Source organism: Argiope bruennichi, chromosome 3 (assembly GCF_947563725.1).
Source record: "Argiope bruennichi chromosome 3, qqArgBrue1.1, whole genome shotgun sequence".
In the NCBI taxonomy this organism is placed as follows: Eukaryota; Metazoa; Arthropoda; class Arachnida; order Araneae; family Araneidae; genus Argiope; species Argiope bruennichi.
In genome coordinates, this window is record NC_079153.1 from 87,858,159 (window position 1) to 87,878,124 (window position 19,966).

General features: G+C 30.5%; 1 protein-coding gene across 3 annotated transcripts in view; it reads right to left on the bottom strand.

Annotated features, from left to right (window-relative positions):
- The window catches only part of LOC129964304 (F-actin-monooxygenase MICAL3-like), a 74,627-nt gene that overhangs the window by 26,434 nt on the left and 28,227 nt on the right, over positions 1-19,966 (bottom strand). Inside the window, exons 1-3 of one of the 3 annotated variants that reach the window (XM_056079085.1) lie at positions 12,543-12,654; positions 2,355-2,715; positions 1,637-1,844 (exon numbers count right to left, since the gene is read on the bottom strand). In XM_056079085.1, coding sequence (XP_055935060.1) covers positions 1,637-1,844; positions 2,355-2,645 — 499 coding nt within the window. In that variant the 5' untranslated portion in view covers positions 2,646-2,715; positions 12,543-12,654. Of the gene's footprint in view, positions 1-1,636; positions 1,845-2,354; positions 2,716-8,974; positions 9,173-12,542; positions 12,655-19,966 lie in introns of those variants that run through there. The other 2 variants (XM_056079087.1, XM_056079084.1) reach the window with 2 other exon arrangements.

Below are 19,966 nucleotides of genomic sequence, written 5' to 3' on the forward strand. Positions count from 1 at the left end.
CATATGCTGAAATTTCAAAGTGAAATTCTCTTGCGTACATAAATAAAAAAATATTTCAATAAGAGAAACGAAAAATTTACACGTGCATCAATAAATGAAACGAAAATTTTACACAGCGGAGAAAAAAAAGTTGCGAAGCGATCAATGACAAATAGCTAATATGGCGAAAAATCCCCCTTCTCTACTTATTGGCGCCACGCCAGGAGAGATAAGACCTTTGAACCCAGAGTCACGTGATCGCACATCTGGTCGCGAAGTCTCTCCCTTTTTTTTCTGCCACGCCTACTTGCCGAAAAGAATCCAGAAGAGAATGTCCGAGAAACGGGGGAATGAGTCATAACTCGCAATAAGGAAAGAACAAAAAAGAAGTTTTTTTCCCCCTTTTCACGCATTATCACTGCCTTTGGAGAAAGAAAGGAAAAGTTTTCACCACACACGCTGACCTTGCGTTTTCTGCTTTCAAAGCAAACAAAATCGCCCAGATCAAAATAAATAATTCATTATTATTCCTACTTCCTTTTGAACGACGATCCCCGGAATTTCCGGGTATCGAAGTTCAAAATCCCCGGAATTCCGGGGTTTCCCGGGAGCACAAACACCCCTGAAGTTGACAACTCTTCATGGATTTTACACAAAGCTATTGAGTATTTGTTTGGATTTTAACTTGCATAAAATAGCCTTTTTTTCAGAGGAGAGGGAGGCACAAAATCAAAAGGAAGTCCAGGATAGCATTCAAAAAATCTTTTTGGATTTCGTTTACATATGGAAATATTTTTGAGTGTGCATGTCCAGGAGGAATGCACTTATAGGCATTAAATTCTATATATAGGTAGTAAAAAAGACACAATGCACTTCCAAGCCTAAATTTTCATATGTAAATGTTTATTTAATTCAATATTCCATATTTTAAGAAATATTTCACATACATTTGTTCTTGGAATAATTTTTAATGAGGGAAGAAAGAAGGAAGAGGGGAGGGGGATCTAAGAACAATCAGAACAAACAACTGTCATTTTAATGTACAATGCCTACTAAAATAAACATAGACTAGCATAGTTTACTTAATTTAGAGAAACTGTTAAAATACAGCATCTTTTTGGGAAAAACCTTAAGAATTTCAATGAAAATTTCTGTTATCAGCATTCTAATTTCTTTATCTTTTTCAACTTTTTTGGAATATTTTGTATAAAATTTAAATCAAGAACTATTGAAGTACTTTTTAAAATAGAACATATCAGGAAATTTGTTTTTCTGATGTGTTGAATGATTCTCTTTTCAGATTTGCAGCAGAAAATAAGCAAATTATATCTCTGCTGTTTTTGAATCATAACAAATACTTTTGAGAAACAAGGATAAATTAGTTTGTGATTCAAAAATTTGCAATGCTGTAAGAAATTTAAAACAATAATACTTCAGAAACTAATGTCACAGAACAAGGGTGCATAGGTTCTATATAAAAACTTTAGTACAGCCTTTAATATAATTAAGTCCAATTTGCTTAATATTCCTTATACAATGCTGAACTTATCTCAATTTTATAAAATTATTTTAAATAAAGCACAAGATATGGAGGGGAGGGGGGGGTGAGGAACATCATTCATATAACATGGAAAATAGAAAGCATAAAAATACTTACTGATGTGATCAATAGAGCCAGCGCAGAATTTTCCAAAAAATTTCTTTGCTCCTAAATTTCTCAAGTCATGTATAACGAAGGGCCATAAATGCAAAACATTATTTCTTGAAAAACGGTCTCTTTTTTCCAAAACCACAACTTTGGCTCCCAATAATTGAGCTTCTATTGCTGCTCTTAAGCCACAGGGACCAGCACCAATTATTAAAACCTAATGAAATAGATTTTTCATAACTATTATCACAAAGTAATGTAATGATTTCATTAAAGTATCATTTAAATCATCATAAAATATTTAAATAATTAGCTGAAACCAATCAGATTTGCTACATGAAGGTCACAAGATGTACAATTACACAACACATGCATAAGAAATATTAATTATATTATTGATAGTATCACTGATGTTAGAAAGTATGGAGATTAGAATTGATTGAAACTAGTTTCCATAATAATTATAACAAACCAATTCACATTCTTTGCAGTACCAAGACAATGATAATTTAAGAAAAATTAAATTATTGTTCAATATCCCAGAAAATTTTGTACTAACCCTCTCACTACTAAGCTGGCTCACCTCAGCTGAGTAGGTTTTATATTGGCAAGCTAATAAGCAATCATGATTTTTCAATAGTCAAGATAAACATCGGAGAATAAACATGCATTAATTTAAATTAATACAAAGGGAAACCAAAAATAATTAAGATAACAAAGCACGTACCCTAGTGTTAGGACAGGCCTTTCCTCTATTGTAACATTTGTGGCTAGCTCTTTTGTCCAGCTTGGCCCATAGGGATGCTGCCCGCCATGAATGTAATTTTGCTTTTAGTCGAGGATAAAAATTTGTAACAGTTGTAGGCTTTAGTCGCAAAAGTTCACAAAGCTGACGATTAGTGTGAAGCACTGATTTGAAAGTTGCAGCAGATACAAACTGATCAAACAGTTCAGAAGCCATAGCTGATTCTGGGCTTGTGGCTGTGCCACGTGGCACAGCTTTACCACGGGGTTCCATGGAGGGTCCAAAGGTCCCCACAGCAACAACATAGTTCTACATGACTTGAAACAAGAAATTTTAAGTATTTCTGCAAAAGAATGAAATAACTGTATTAATAAACAGGTAAACATTTTATAGTTTATAACATAATTCATAATTAACATGACCAGATTTTCAATGTATCTAAAGAAAATGTTTCAGATCTTGGATCAAAATATCACAACTGCAACTAATCTTTCAAATCTGGAATATAAAGTTACTTGATAGATCATTCATTAGAAATAAATAAACATTTCTAAAACAAACAATACTACCAAGCATTAGACAATTTATTAATTCTACTTTGTCTTCCGTTTTTAATTATTACATATGAATTCTGAAATAATTACCAAATCAAAAAAAAATATATATATTTATGATTAGATAGCACCATATTTAACATAAAGTAAAAATTTAAAAGAATTCGGGGGGGGGGGTATTTTTGTTAAAAGCATGAATTGCTTACAAGTAAGAGGCAGGGCAATCCAAGATAATTAAATTAAATTCAGGCCAAATTTGGTCACTTTAGTTACAACATTATATTTGATTTCATTGACTTTTAATGGAATTTATAACAGTCTGACTTGAATGAGAGGTAAAAACAAGACAAGCCTAAATCACAGAAAATGAAAGATTTCATGGAAATTTTAATGTCAGTACAATTAGAAGTAGAAAAAGTTTAATTTTTGCTGATATGAAAAAAATAATATACAAATATTTTTGATATATTGAAAGAAATGTAAGCACTTCCCTTCCCCCTGCTAATCTGAAATTCTTACAAATTCCCAGAGACTTTTGTTGGCAAATTTATTTAAATTTCACTTTTTAATCATCAATTTTAATCTTATACAGCTAGTTATACACAACTGTTTTCAAATAATACAAAGAATAACAACTTTACCTGAAAGATTTCTTTAAGACACTTGATTACATATAATCAAAGACATCACAAGCAGATAATAAATTATGCAAAATCGCATATGAAATAACAATAGCCTTATAAGGAAATTTAATTATTATCTTTGGTCAAATAACAAATAAGCTAAACATGGCTAGCACATTTTTATTCATTGAAAAAAAGTGAACAAATTAAGGATCTAGATTGCAGAACTATTTGTTTTTGACTTAGAAAAAATTGCATTCTGTTACTGCAGGCATAAATAAATAAATTGCCATACGTAACAGTAGTGTATAAAAATAGTAATCAAATACAACTTGTAACTTTTAGAGAAGAGGGAAAGAAATCGACGAAGAAAGGCAAATAAGGTACATATACAGTAGAATTTGTTTGAGAGTTAATAATGAGAAACCTGCAATAAAAGAATAACGCAAGAAAAAGCAAAACTTGCTTATAGCATTCCACAAAGAGAAAAAGATAAAAATAAATTTGATTATTAAATAAATACATTAGCAACAAAAAAAGAACGAAGTAGATTATCACAAACTTTTTATGCATTGTTCCTATAAAAGGTAGTAGTTTAGTTTAGTTATATTAGCGTCCCGTTTAAAGCAACACTAGGGCTATTTTGGGACGGACCTCGTAATTTTGAACCTCGGTCAGATGACGAGGACGTCACCTGAGCTGGCACCCCCCTCTCCACACCACGTCACACCAGCGGGAGGACGTTTGGCCATGACGAATTTAATGTGCAACAGACCCCCTTACACGGCGGTTCTTCGGTGGAATCGGGACACGAACCTGAAACACTCCGGTACCGAAGCCGAGACCTTACCACCAGGTCACCGCGGCCCTATAAAAGGTAGTAAGAACTGCATAAAAACTGAGGATCTCAAGCACGGTTCTGAACGCCATGAGTGCTCCGATGCTTATTTTCAGTCACACGCACCAGTATAATAAACAGCAAGGCCGCTTTTTTTTGTGCTGGATTTAAGACAAACTTGGACACAATTATAATTTTAATAACAAGAATACGTATCAAATTTCATTTATATAAAGTGTAGCATTATTGAGTTTTTGAGCTTACATGTGTACGAAAATGCAAAAGCCTTCGCTGGATATGATCTAAAATTGGATAAGGATCTACTCTTTATTCTAAATTCATGTGCAAGATTTTATCCATACTAACTTTCTGCATTTGTGTTCATTTGTACTCGGAAACATACACAGACTAATTTTCTATGAAAGGATTTCATTTGGAATTAGATGGGAATTTACAAATTTGATGTTAAGATCATATATCAAATTTCACCTTTCCATCTCAAAGCATTTTCAAGCCGAAGCAAAGTAATCGCGCTTCATTGACTGGCTTATATAATGACACACAAGTGCTTTTCGGACTCAAAAAGGTCTGAAAATAAAAGATTTTTTAAAATCTCGCGGTCGAATTTTTTGATGATTATTATACTTTTTTTCTATATATCTCGCATACGATAAAGTAACAAAGAGAGTGAAAGTTTACCCAAGAGAAATTTCAAATATATAGTATTTTTTTTATTAAATTGAAACGTATAATTATGCAAGCTTAAGGAATTCAAAAACAACGAAGGAGAACAATTTTTAAAAATTAATTTAATCACATAAGTAGTTTTTCTAAAAATTTAATATAAAAACCAAAAAAAGAAAAGTTATAATTTCATTTTTTAATAGATAAAATTTCATAAAAAGTGCTACAACGAATGGAGACAGCGTATCCGGAATCCGTAACGTCATATATATGGATTCAAATGATTGAGCGATTTTTAACCGTTAAAAATTCGAATTTCCAATTTTGTTTGCCATTATCAAAAAATACTAGCCAAGAATATAGCTTGAGTTTTATTATCTTCTGTCGTCGAAATATGTGCGAAAGACTGGATAAAAAATCTGAACATCTGCTAGTTTCTATATTTGTATTCTTCACTGCCGTCATTTGCGTCATGCAATCAACGCATGTAGTCCTACACATAGAGTGCAAGCCTGAGTGAAAACAACCGTTAGAAAATGTATCCCCCCTTTCGACCAAACAAATCCTGTTATGTGAACAAACTAAGACTCCGTGGAAACTGCGGAGTCATTAACCCTGGCACTTGTAGCGGCAACAGCATTCAAGTAGCTCTAAAAGGGAAGAATGAAAAGAAATTCGTTGGAACACTTGGCAAATGTGTTCTTGCCCTTGATCTTCCAAAAAAATTTTTTCTCTCTTTTTCTTCAATAAAAATAAAAACTTTTTAATGTATGTGAATAGAGAACAGACATTTTGATATTTTCACTCAATGATTTGAGTAAATATAATTCAATTCCTCTCTTAATCATACAAAATTATAAAACAAAAATCATCAGAGAAATATTTACAAATCGCATGCGATGTTCATCGAACACTTGAGCAGAGCACAAAAGCCTTTCATTTTCGAGAAACAAGATTAGAATGTTTTGCATTACAAAACTTCAAACGATGTTACGCGGACAAAAATACATAGAAAGCCAATTTTTCACTTTCACTCAACTGTTGCAACAACTAAAAAATAAAATGAATTCAAAATTTCCAAGACAGCAGCACAACGCCCATGGCACAATTTTCAAGCATTTTGCAAAATTACAAATAAGAACAATTGATCTATTCTGGTTTCGAGCAGTTTACTATGTAAACATCGATCAATAAGAAGCCTCCTGTCACTACGGCAACAAATTCTGTATGACAGAAAGAAAATACCCACAATTTGCAGATCAGTCAAAAAAGCTATGAAGGGCAGAAAAACTAGTCAGAATGGAACTATTTACTGCTTTGTTTTTCTTTTTGAGGAACGCCAGACAGGAAGATGAGTCACAAGAACCTTAGCGGCTCGTTGACTCCTACTTAAAGCAAAATGCAAAAAACAGCAGCACTAGTTCTTCTCAATGCTGAAACAAAGAATTTATTTAGCGTCAAGGTTCCATTAGAAAAACATTCCTTTCCCTACTAAAATTAAGAGCCGGCATATTTAATTAGTGGAATTCCAAGAAATTTTAAATCACAAAATGTTATTTGTTTTCGCAGAATTATTTAGTTGATCAACCGAGATGAATCAATTCATAGATCATTCTTAAAGGAATAATTATGCATAATAAATGCTAAAAGAATAAATTTAATTCAAATGCTTACTATCCATTAGAGGCTGAATATAACAAAAACAACACAAAAAATATAAATAAAATTAGAAATTATTTATTTTAAAAGGCATAATAAGTAATTAAAAATATAGGAAGTGAAAAAAATCGAGGGAAGATTAGCAATATCAAAAATACATGGAGAAATGAAAAATGCTTATTAATTCCTCCAGGAAATCTCAATAGCAATTATTATAGGGGGGGGGATTCGAATCTTCAATCCGAAGCACTGTCGCATGACGATATTTTAGAGTTGATTCGTCTGGTTTATTTTAATGAGTCATTAATCTATTTGTCACGATTTTTACATCCACAATTTACGGAAAGAATGCCAGTTTAAAAACTTTTTTTCATTTCATCAAATTAAAAGGATACGAACTTCAAGTTTGAAGCATCATAGCAGGATGATGTTATATATTTGATTCGTTAAGACCTTAACATTTTAAAAAAAATTTATTTCGCTATAATGAACACACACACACACACATACATATTTAATATCATCGCAACATGGGATGAGTATTATTATACTTAAAATAACGAAACATAATATAGCAAAATATACTACCAAATTCTTCGAAGTTTTTATTAAAATCAAGGAAAAATATTGCACAGAAATAAAATTGTTATAATTGAAAAGTCAATTAAAATTTTTTAGTGTAAAAAATAATTTTTATATTTCAATATGCTCTGATATAACTCAGGGAAAAAGTTAAAAGTTATGATTAATTTTTAATTAAAATTCTAATTAACATCAAAAAATCTTAAATAGCGTGAGCACTCTTACACAAGAAGTAACCACATGCCCAGCTTGATAGATTTAAATTCAACAGCAGTTTGCGCCAGAGAGCATTCTTTTTTTTTTTTTTTTTTTTGCGTTATGCAATTTATAGATGCCTTTTCAGTCTAAAATAAGGCAATAAAAATAGTATGATGTCCATATCAAACCAAACACAGCTTCAATACTAAGCGCAATCAGATTAAATTTCTCAACCACATTTTCATAAATGCTATTTTTTTTTTTTTTTTTTTTTTGCAAAGGGGGGAAAAATCACAGTCTCGTCTCACAAGAAATAAAATACGCTAAGACCTATTCATAAAATAAATAAATCTTTCTGAAGTTCATTACTAATGAGACAAATTTTGAAGATAAAGAACTCATTCCAAAAAATAAATAAGAGAACTTCTCAGCATGGTGTTGATGTGCGACGACGGAAAACTATAAAAGACCTTGTGCATACTACGCAGTGATTAATGAGCCGGTAAAATATGCATTGAAAATCAACAAGGAAACTGAATGGGGAATGGGTTTTAGAAAAATTATTAGTAGTCAGAAAACAGCAAAAGAAATGCCTCAAACTTCTTATGCTTTGATATAAATAAGAAATACTTGTTTTAATAATTGAGACACTGTTAAATTTTCATTTCTGAGCATATTCAATGTAGATATTAAACGGATTATGCCATTCTTTATGAATGAACAGTGTTGTATATATAATTAAGCTTTTACAAATTAATAAAACATGCAAAAAGATTTAAAGAATCTGAATAAGACATAAAATTAACCACAGAATAAGAAAATATTTAACAATTTTTACAGACTGACATACTATTTGTAAACTGAGTGATGACGAAAATTGTTCAAAGCGCTCCAGAGGGCAGTCTTAACATATTTTTTTGTACATTTTTCTCTTTGACAAATATTATTTTTGTCATGTATTTAATAATTATTTTTTTAAATATTTTAGTTGCCGAATTTACATATTGCGTTGGGTGTATTAAAAACATTAATAATAAAACACAGATGAATCAAGGCTAAAATATTATTATACTATGATGTTCGGATAAACGATTAAAAGACACACCTCTTTTAATTACCAACATTGCTTTTAAAAAAAATAAGTTCCTTTTAAAAAAAAAAGAGTTACACAGTTTTTAAAAACTAAATGAAAAAAAAATTCTTTTATAAAATTAAAAGAGTAAAAAATTCTAAATCTGTAAATCTGACCACATTTTACGTTTTATTATTTTAACATCAACAAAGATTTTAAATATCTACGGCCTCTCTACAAATATAATAAGATTTTATAAAATAAAAACTTTGCTGTCTAAAATCTCACACATCAGAATTAAAAAGTATATAGTATACTCCATTATACAGAGTACTAAAAGCTGAGAAGGTCGAACATAAAAACAAAAAAGAAAAACTGCATACAAAACATACCTCTGGCGACGATTCTATTATTTCAGGTGTCTCAAATAAATATAATTAAAAAACGGAAAAAGTATTATTTAGATATCCGAATTCAAACACTAAAAAAATTAGAGTGGGTTAACACAGAGTACATGATAATATAGCACTTAAGGAAACATAATAGGAGCTTTGTAAAATAACAGTAATTGATTTCACAATTAGCAAAAAATTTGAAGAAATTCAAACAAAACCACGAATAGAATTGCCAGAAGTAAAACAATGAAAATGGCCAGAACACAACAGCTGAAATCATATACTCAGGAACTAACGTAATACGCAGGAACTCAATAAAAAATTGTTACTCTATGTTGCCACATAGCTTTTATCACGTTCCACTATTTAGTCATAGATAAAAAATTTAATTTGTTCCCACATAACTATAGAAATGTGGAAAATGTTTGCATAAAAATGGCTAATTTTTACGTGAAGGTGAGTCAATTGTGTAGAAATCCGATAAGGTTACCTTTTCCCCGAAGATAAGGGAGATATGCGTCGGTTTTTGATTTAAAAACTACTAAAATCTTAAAATAACTTTTCGCTAAGATTAAAAACATGTAAATAAAGGGAAAAATAAGTGCGTGGAACTTTTACGCGGTGAAAATGAAACCCTGTTGACGTAATTTGGTGGGCATAAAAATCCTCCACTGGACTGACAGTGCCAACTTTTTATTTTGTTTGTAAATATTATGCTTTAGTTATATTTTTTGAAATAAAGAAGCTTGAATCTTAAATTGGAGTCCAGGTATATTTCTTTTTAAAAGAAGAAAACTACCGTTCACTGAAACTTATTCATTTGAATAGCAAGCTTTATTTTTGCAGCATTTACGACTTTTGGATGGTTTATTGCAATACCAATGTAATACCGAATGGGGAATTAGTTAATTTACAATATTACTCTTGCATACAAAAAAAAAAATCAATTTAAAAGGGATATGTAGTGAATCTGAATTCAAAGTTTTGGATTACAAGGATTTTTAAAACTTTTTTTTTTTTTGCCTTCATTTGAAAAAGAGCAGCAAAAATGCTTTCATGACCGCAAGTAAAATACTATTTATGTTTTCATGAAAATTGATTCTGCTGTGCATGTGGGATGGAATTTCCGGCGGGAACAGTATTTAAGTGTTCCCGCAAGAAGATATTTTTTTCACAGCACTTGGTCTGTTCATCGAGAATATGATAACACACATATGGCAAGAACTATTTACCGCTCTGAGTTATTTTCAAAGTAGCGAAAAATAGCAACAACGAACATTTATACAAACAAAACTTAATGTTTTTCATTATTTTAAAATTATGTGTACTCTCATATATGACCAATTTGTGAATATCTGGTATTATTCAATAAGACCCATATCAGCACTTTCTATATAATAATTTCACATTAAACCGCGAGATAACTTAGAGACCCGTAGAGTATTAAGTAAGTTCATTATGAAAAGGCAGAAATAAAGGAATCGATTCTTGCTGATCAAATAAGATCAAACTGCAGCATCGAAATTAAATTTTGAACGTTAAAATGATATAAAAAGAAAAAGAACTTGGATGTTATAGCAGAGCATAAGACAGTATGACATTAGATGACATATGCATTTACATTTGTCATTGGATACAATACAAGTAAAATAGCTATAATTTAAAAATTTAGTTTAATAATAAAGCAAAAATAGAAGTGACTAAAAAAGAATGTTATTAATATTCAAATTTAACTTTTCAAGATCTAACAGCATCAGTTATTGATAATAATTCAGATTCAGGAGAGTGAATCATACAGATATGTAAAAAGTTTTAGTGGACCTTTTGAATGCAATGATGCAACAAGCAATAAATAGTCACGAGATTTCTTTTTTATAGCAAGTGACATTTGATATAATGATCACTGTCATTACTTTAATCAGCTTCATTAAAGATATTTACTACGAAAATGGAATCATTAAAAATGCGGAGAAAAATTATCAATTTAATCCTTTATTATGTACCATGAAGGATTAAACAGTCCGGCGATGAATATCCAATACAAGTGCAAGATGCTTATTAAAAGAGAGAGAAAGAGATAAAAATAAGTTTCATTTTGTTATTTGAACTGCACTTTTTTTAAATTAAAAAAAATCATTAATCACAGTTATTTTAATGTAAAATATGTATACTAATAAACAAGACTGAAGCTATATTGCATTCAAAGGAGCTAAAAAAAAGTAAGAGACATGGAAAAATATTGATTATCGTGTTTGGTTCATGAAGTCTATAAAGGTAAAAATTTTAAACAACGAAAAAAAAAAAAAAAAATCATCAAAAATTCGAACAGTCATAAAATTAATTTCAAATTTGAAACGTACATGGTTCGGATAAAAGATCGCAATTTTTTAAATAGTTTATTAATATACATCGTCGGTTTTTGCCTAATCAACACTGTTTTCTCACCATTTATCGTTCAAAACGTGACAGCAGATGAAAAAGAAGCAAAACAGAATTATATGTAATCGAGATTTTAAATTACCATAAAAAGAAGAAAAACGAAAAGAGAGACATACAGTCTCTTGAATTAAGAGTTATTAAGTGAATTAGAGTTATTAAACTAAATTCAACACACTTCATTTTCATCAACATTTTCTCGCTTTCATTTTTTTTTTTTTTAATTTTTATTCTCGAACTTTCTATTGCCTGTAATTATTTTAGAGCATCTAAGCAATGCTCCATTTTTGTGGATAGGCTTCATGAAAATACAATGGCAGTTTGGGCTTACGTAGCAACAGGATATTTATTTAAAACTTCATTTCCGAAAATGTAGTAAGAATTCCGTCCCGAATAACGTGTTTTCTTCCGTTCGGAAAGTAACATTTCAGCTGTTAATTGAGAAATTTTTTTAATTCGCAAAGAAACTTGTTGTCACCTAATGATATATTTAATTATTATACAAATTTTTTAAATTTCATCTTTTAACAGTTCTTTAGAAATGATACGCATGGCAATTATACCTTGAGCCTGAATTTTCTATTTAAACTAAGAAACAACAACTGCAAAGCATTGAAGTCATACACAGTTTGTTATTAGTAATCAATGGCTAAGTATCGCATAAATTGTTAAAAATGATTCTAAAAAAATTTTTTTTTTAATTCCTAGATTTAAATCCATACATAGATGGAAAAAGAAATAAAATGAACACCAATAATAACAGAAAAATCTTGATATGCAGAATGTAATGGCTGTGTAGAAATCGTGCATTATATTTCAGGAAAGGTGAAGACATTCCTCACGTAGAAGTTGAGGTGGAAATCGAGAATGGAATTCAAATAATATCTCACTAAATGACTCAAATAAGGGAATTGACAAGCAAGATGAGATATTCTATTCTTAAAACAAGTAGTCTTAAAGTTAGGAGCCTTATCTTTTTTGAGAAAGCGGCCTTTTTTTCAAGGAAAAATATGGATAACAGGATGTACATGATTTATCGGAATGTTCTGATAGAGATAGGCTGATTAGACTTCAATTCGAACTCACGTTCAATTCAATTAGCCAATAGAATAATTCAAATAGCTCTTACCTGTCAGAAAGGAACTGAAGACAACTAGTGGATTTTCACATTTTATTCAGACACAGCTAACGTATTTAAAGGAAAGCACACATAAACAAAGCAACGCAACTAGGCATCACAACGTACATAACAAGACTAACCTAATATAAACAAACCCAAAGGGGGACACAGCGCCCTCGGGCGGAAAACCTTGGCCCTCAAAGGGTGTAAATAAAGTTTTAACATAGGCTTTGATTTTCTTATACAGAATAATGTGAGCCAAAATCAAGTCAAAATATCGCACCCCATGCAAATAAAAAAATAATTCCATGCTTCACATTCGATAAGAGGACACTGAGTAAGTGTTTTTCAAATTAAGTGGAGCCTTTTGGTCTAAAAATGGATGAATATTAATTCATCATAATAAAAAATTTAGCTCTCATTGGTATCGGTCAAACCTCGACGAATTTTCCACTATTAAGCATCCCTTGACAGCCATTCGCGATATTACTAACAATTTCTGAATTACTAATATAACTATCTAACTATATTACTATCTAATATAAAATGCAACTTTGGTTGAAATGGAGATTTGGAAATAACTATTCAATTGCATGTCTTTCTTTCGGGACAACATGCAATTAAACTCCTGTCTATACTTATCAATTCACTTCGTCTTTCATCCGTTGTTGTGCTTTTCTTCTTGTATTTTGTGTACGCTGTCAAAAACAGAGGAAACAGTAGTCGTTTCCAAGTCCCGCATGCTTGCATCCTTAGACGCCAAGGCTCCAACAAAATATGCTTTTACATTAAGTGAATGAGGTTGGTTCTGCAGTGTTTCTAAAAGAAATCGATGGGAGTATAAAACAGATGTGACAGCTGTTAAGAGATTGATCGCTTCTCTTTTAGGAACTTTGTTAGATAGACTTCTCTGCCAGATAGCGCAGCTGTACGGTAAGCGTGAACTTTTACACAGATGCATAATTCCTAACCATCTGAATATCAAATTTTACAAGCATATTCGAATTATATGCAAAATTTATGAATCTATACACAACACTTAAAAATAACATGAAAGAAAGTTCGGTTCAAAAACAATAAAATGGTAATTTTTAAGAAAATAAAAAATTGATTTTTCATTGAAAATCCGCATTAAACAAACAGAATCTTACTATTAAGAACTTAAAATATCATAATCTGGCCAAGGTTATATCAAATTCCACAACCAGTAGTAACGTTTTTCTTTTTAATTAATGAATTTATTAAACTTTTTTTAATATAAAGAAACGAATAACTGTGAAAGATTTCTCACATTAATTCAACTTTATTTTTCAAACACTCGCAGATTCTTTTTTTTTTAACATTTTAATTAGTTTCATATTTTTTTTATTACATTTGATATGAATTCAAGGTTAATTAAAATCTAAAAGGAATGGGTGGTACAATCATGCATGAAAAAAAATCGGATTTGAATAGGAAAAACAGGAGGTGTTTTCTTAATGCTTTTAAAAAATGGTTCCGCAAATAATAATTATATTGCAGAAAATTGTACCACATTTTTAATATAACCAAATAGGTTTTGTCAGTATTTGATTTGTAATATATCATAAAATCATCAATTGAATGACATAAATCAAATGGGTTGATTTCCTAAGAAAATCAAATTAAATTATGTAGAGAAAAAATGCTTTATTCTTACACTTTTTTTTTAATGAGTGTCTTTAGCAGCCGCTTTCGGACAAAAGATGTAGAAGGCCAATGGAAACAGGTGGCATTCAATAAAAATAAACTATTTACGACAAGCCGTGTTGAAATACTTTATTTGTATTGAATTTTTTAAAAAAATGTTTCGATTACTATAGATGCCTAGAATGAATGAAGAATAAAAATAACATTCTTTTGAAACTTATGGGAAAATTTCGAAATTCTACCAAGAATAGAAGCAACTTTTATATATATATTTTTACTTCATTATTGATTAGGAAATGGTGAATTCAGCACACGTGGTATTTGTAAAAGAGTAATGAAATTAATGTATTATTGCAAAATAAAGTATTGTAATTGGTTGAAAAAAATGGTATCAACACATCTTGGACACATTGCGCAGAATGGCTTAAATATCAAATATGTTGATATTTTGCCCTTCCCACATCATTCAAAATTACTGCTTCCAATTTCGACGATACATATACATTTTTCGTCGTTCATAAGTTATTCCAAATCTTGTATAATTGATTCAATTCCATTAAACATCACATTAAAAAACAAAAACTTCATAATAATACCGATAGGGTTTTCTAGAAAAATATGTTACCATAACATTTGTATGACGTTTTTTTCTTTAATCTTTTCACAAGATATTTTACACACCCTCCAGCTTCATCCAACCATTCAAAACTGCACTTAAAAACAGACACCTGAATTCTTTACAATCCTCAACTTTGATAATGATATTCTTCCTATCTCATAATACACACTGAATAATTATTCATGCCCAGAGTCAACATATGACACCCTATTCTTCTACTAAAATGCATTATAAATGGCCCACAAAAACGAGAGTAAGGGGAGGTGGAAGAAAATTTGAAACAATAGCAAGGAAAACCGTACGCACTTCACAATTACCAATACTAATTAGCATCTCTTTAATTAAAGCCCAGATATAATGCCCAACTCATTTCCTGCTGCTTCGAATGCTTTTTTTTCTAAATGGCAAAATGGGAATCACAATCGACGTGCCCATGATAAGCATCAGAGCCAACACATAATTTGGTAAAATGGTAAGTGTAGGGCTTGCGTGTCAGTGGCTTGGCACGTGTGCCCTTGGCCGCTGCTGAAAGAAGGAAATGAGACATGATAATTTGGCGGAGGGTCAGTGGGCCTTGCATTCAAAGCGCATACTAAGTATTACATCTATTTAAGGCTGCTACTCTCGCTTTTGTACGTGATGTTTTTCTTCACTCAGTTGGGATAGTCGATGCGGAGATTACTTACGTACCTCAACGATAACAAAGTAACTGAAAAAAATAAGATAACGAGCCATACGTTCAAGAAACATAAAAAAACATCATGTGTGGTATGGTTATTAATTTATTAACTATGAATGGATTTTAAAACAATGGTTATGCATACAAGACATAAAAATAGCAAACACAGCATTGTAATAAACCAGTCAAGTCGGAATCTATAAAAATAGTTCTGTTTAAATGTTTAGAAGTTCAAATGCGTAATGGATTCATGCGATATCAGTCGTATTGCAAATGCAATTGCGCATATTTTCTCATGCGACATCAGTCGTATTGCAAATGCAATTGCGCATATTTTCTAACATTTAACAACGTGTTATTAAAATGTTTTCATTCTCGCAAGATGTCCAGTGGAATTTTAATAAATGGGCTTGTACAGACACATGCATTGATTCCATATGATGCACAGCTATTTATTTGTGAACTGAATTGAAAGATTAACTGTTTCTAAAACTTTTGGCACAAAACAGGCCTTAGAAGTAAAAGCCAATTTTGCTTAAGCTGCCAATGATTTAAAAAAAAAATGAAAATCACATGATTGAAAAAAAATGAATCTCTGCATTACCCACTTATACTTATTTTTCAAATATAGCATATTCATAATGTGCACATTTTTCAGGTAATCTTTATAGTTTATTTTTAGTTTTCACGCATGGACATGTTTCAAAAGAAAACAGGGGAAAAAAAACAACAACTTTAAGATTATAAAACATTCTATCCAATTAAGCCGATCAGATTTTTTTTTTCTTTTGAACTTCAACCCAAGACGCACTTGATATTGAAAAGATGGAGATGTGTTAAGATGGGACATGAAGGACGTCTGCTCACTTCATCGTTTACTCTAATCAGGGCATTAAATAATTTTCGAAGAATTATAAGTAACAGATGTATTCGAAAAATTAGAATAGTTTATATTCTATGAATGGTAAAAGTTAAGAATGAGAATTCATTAGAAGATATTTTTAAAACTTAAAAGTTAAGCTTGGTTTTTAATGATGAATATTTATTTAAAATAATATGAAAACTTCAATTGGGTATAAATATAGTACAAAGAATTAAAAAAAAAAACAAAAAAAAACAAAAAAACAAAAAAAACGGGACTTAAGTACTAAATGAGTTTTACTGTAAGGTTCAAAGTATTTTTATAACAGCAGCATTTAGAACTACAAAAATTATTATTGCTTTCTATATAGAATTCATAAACAGTTAGCTTTATTACATACTAACTGACAAATCATGCACTGTTTGAAATAAAAAAAAATTTTTTTTTCAAGAAGTTATAACATTTTGAACTAAAATAAAGCAGTTTTTCTTTGAGGCGACTTTTGTTGTTTTACATTCGCCCTTTTCCGTGTTTGACCCTTCGGTCAGCACCAAAACTTCTCTCTTATTCTATCTACTATCTGGCTAACAACTTTCGAGATTCCATTTCTTCAGAAAACAAAAGTTCCTTCATATCACCATTTTTATTATCATGGCGCACAATGCCATTCTCTCTCTCTCTCTCTTTTTTCTTTTGAGTTAGTGTATCTGTTTAAAAAAAACAATATTGTTTAGACATTCTTCCACAATTCTCTCCTATCAATTAGAAGGCGGACTCAACTAATTTGAATTGTCTTACATTCTGATTACGATCAATGAATAATTTTAGAAAACGACGAAACATCGTATAATAAGTAAATTAACACCACTGAACAGCTGTAGGTACTAAAAATAAAAGCCGAAGTAAAAACGCTGCCTAATAGTTAATGTTTAATGAAAGCAATACTTTTATCATAATTCTAATTGTACCAAAAAGATGTGTGAATGATTTGATGAAATAATAATATTTAAATACAAAAATATAAAGTACTTTTACAAATTGTGTTTAAATAAATTTTGAAAAATTAAAGAGCAATTACATTAGTGTTATAAAATATAGAATTGTTTTGCTCTTTAAGATGGCATATAAATCATTTTCGTATGGCAGATGTTATAAAAGTTATAGATGAGAAGCCGACTAAATTTAGCTTTTTTTTTATTTAATTGAATGTCTTGAGAAGTAATCAATTTTGAAAATTAAAAACAGTATACTTCATTTAAAAAGAATAACTCGTGCAAATTTCATTTCTTTATAGTACAGATAACAGAGACATGTATTCTTTGCTTTTCTGTTGCGTCTTATGACACTTTACAAGCCCGCTGACAGTTAGCGATTTAAGCCGAGCAATTTTTTGCTTTTAGTAACATATTAAATTATTTTCATAAAGCCAAAGTTACATGGCAAAAAGAAGTATGCTGCAGGGGCTTGGGATAGCTTCGAAAAAAGGTTGACTATTCTGGAAAGATTAATGTTTGAAACATGCTTTCGGAGAATGATTGACAACATTTTTACACTGACAAATAAATCATTCGGAGAACACAGACAGAGGATCCATAACCTTGCCAATCAAAGTGCACCTAGAGTCTCAATGAAACAGCAGGACCGGAATCAGAGCGAAACACAGAAGAGTTGCTGAACCTTGGAGTCGTGCGAGCGACCGTAAAAAGACCCAGATTAAGGTTTGATCCTTAACATATCAATCCCATTCATATCGATGTTCAAGAGGTCATATCTGCTTATGAAAGGAATCAACGGATTCTGTTTACAAACATTAATAACTGCTTCAAAGCTTTAGATCGAAGCCCAGATATTTACCAGCGCATCGGGGGGGGGGGGTGAGGGAGAACTAAAAATAGACGGAGCATCAACAAACAAAATAATTAAGTCACAATGAATAAGTAAAATGCAAACGGCGTGGCATTAAAATAAACTTTACTGTAATGGAATATGTTTTGGTAAATGGACGCCTTATGAAGAATGTATTAGATCTAATTCTGACTGTCTGGATAGATTCGATTCAAATGAAGAAATATTTTCAGTAATTTTAAATTCTGCTTATAGAATTTACAACGATAAGATCATGATTTGCACTGTCAATATAAAAATGACAGTATGGTTAACAATAACAATGAATCGAAAATTAAGCAAAAACAACTATTTACTTAAAAACACGTTGAAATGTTTTTCTTACGAGGGGGGAAAAATAGGGTAACAATATGGCAAGAGCAGGGGGGGAGGGGGGGACAGGAAAGAGGAAAAGACTTCTTCCCTTTTCTATTTTTCTTATCCTATCTAGATATATTGGAAAATAAACTACAAGATCAAGGGCAATAAAAGCTATTTTGGCATAAATCAAATCTTTAAATTCTTTTCTAGTAGACTAATCCAGTTGGTAGTGGGACAGATGCGTACAACCATTTGCGTACGAATCATAAAACTGTCAATCAGTTGTCTCGTTTACAATGCGGTTGTGTTACTGAGAAGGTTCAGTTCTAGAAGAGGTTATAACATCTTAAACGTTATCTAAAAGTGTCATATTTGGCGAGAGTTAGCCTGATGTTTGACACAATTTCGAATACTTAACGATACGTTCATTAATATAATTTCATGCGTTTTAATACTATAGGAGTAATTTCTACTAGCTTTTTATGAAAGATGGATTGCTTTTCAATGTATATATTTAAAAATGTAAGATAAAAACATTGGGGAAAGATATTTCTGCTCATATAAATAGTGTACCCACTTCGAAATAATAATCATTTTTTCTAGATTTCAGATATAAATGCATTACTTTACATAAATATAAAGTTTTGCATTAAACGAAAGAGTTTGCGTTTCATTAATTTTTGATTTATTTCTTCTTGATTCGTTTATTTAATTCAATAAGTTCGTTATTTAAATATAGGCAATTAAAAATTATTTCTTAAATTTAAAGTACAATTAAATGAGGTTAGTGGAATTGGAAGGATTTGTAAGGAGGATTTGTATTTGTTTTTAAAAAATCAGTTTTCAGAGTAGAACGCCATTCAAATTTAAACTTTTCTGTTTATCATCGTAGATTTAATTTAAATGTTGTTACATTTTTTTCAAAAATCTGTACTCTGATAAAGATAAATTATTTGTTCATTATACGACTTTGCACTTTATGTATGAAATATTTTAAGTATAAGGTGCGTAAAATAAGCAGCTTACTAAATCAGAAGTATATTAATATTTTGCTAACTGATCATTTGTACCTGCGAAAATTTGTAGGAAATATTAGCTGAATTCAAATTTAATTTTCTTCTAGTTGCACTATTCACTAAACTGTAATCGAAATCTACTGTTAAATATAAAACAAAATTAAGAAAAAGGATTTTTACATTAATATATGTATTATATGTTCTTCAGAAACTTTAATTTCATTAAAGATCGTTCTTATATGTACAAAAAGTCATTAAAAATAGTGTTGAATGAAGTTCTGGTAAATTACTCTTCAACAGTATACATCTGCCCCTTTATTGAAATGTTTACTGATTAGCTATGCGTTTTTTTCCATATTTTAAACAATGTAATTATTTCTAATT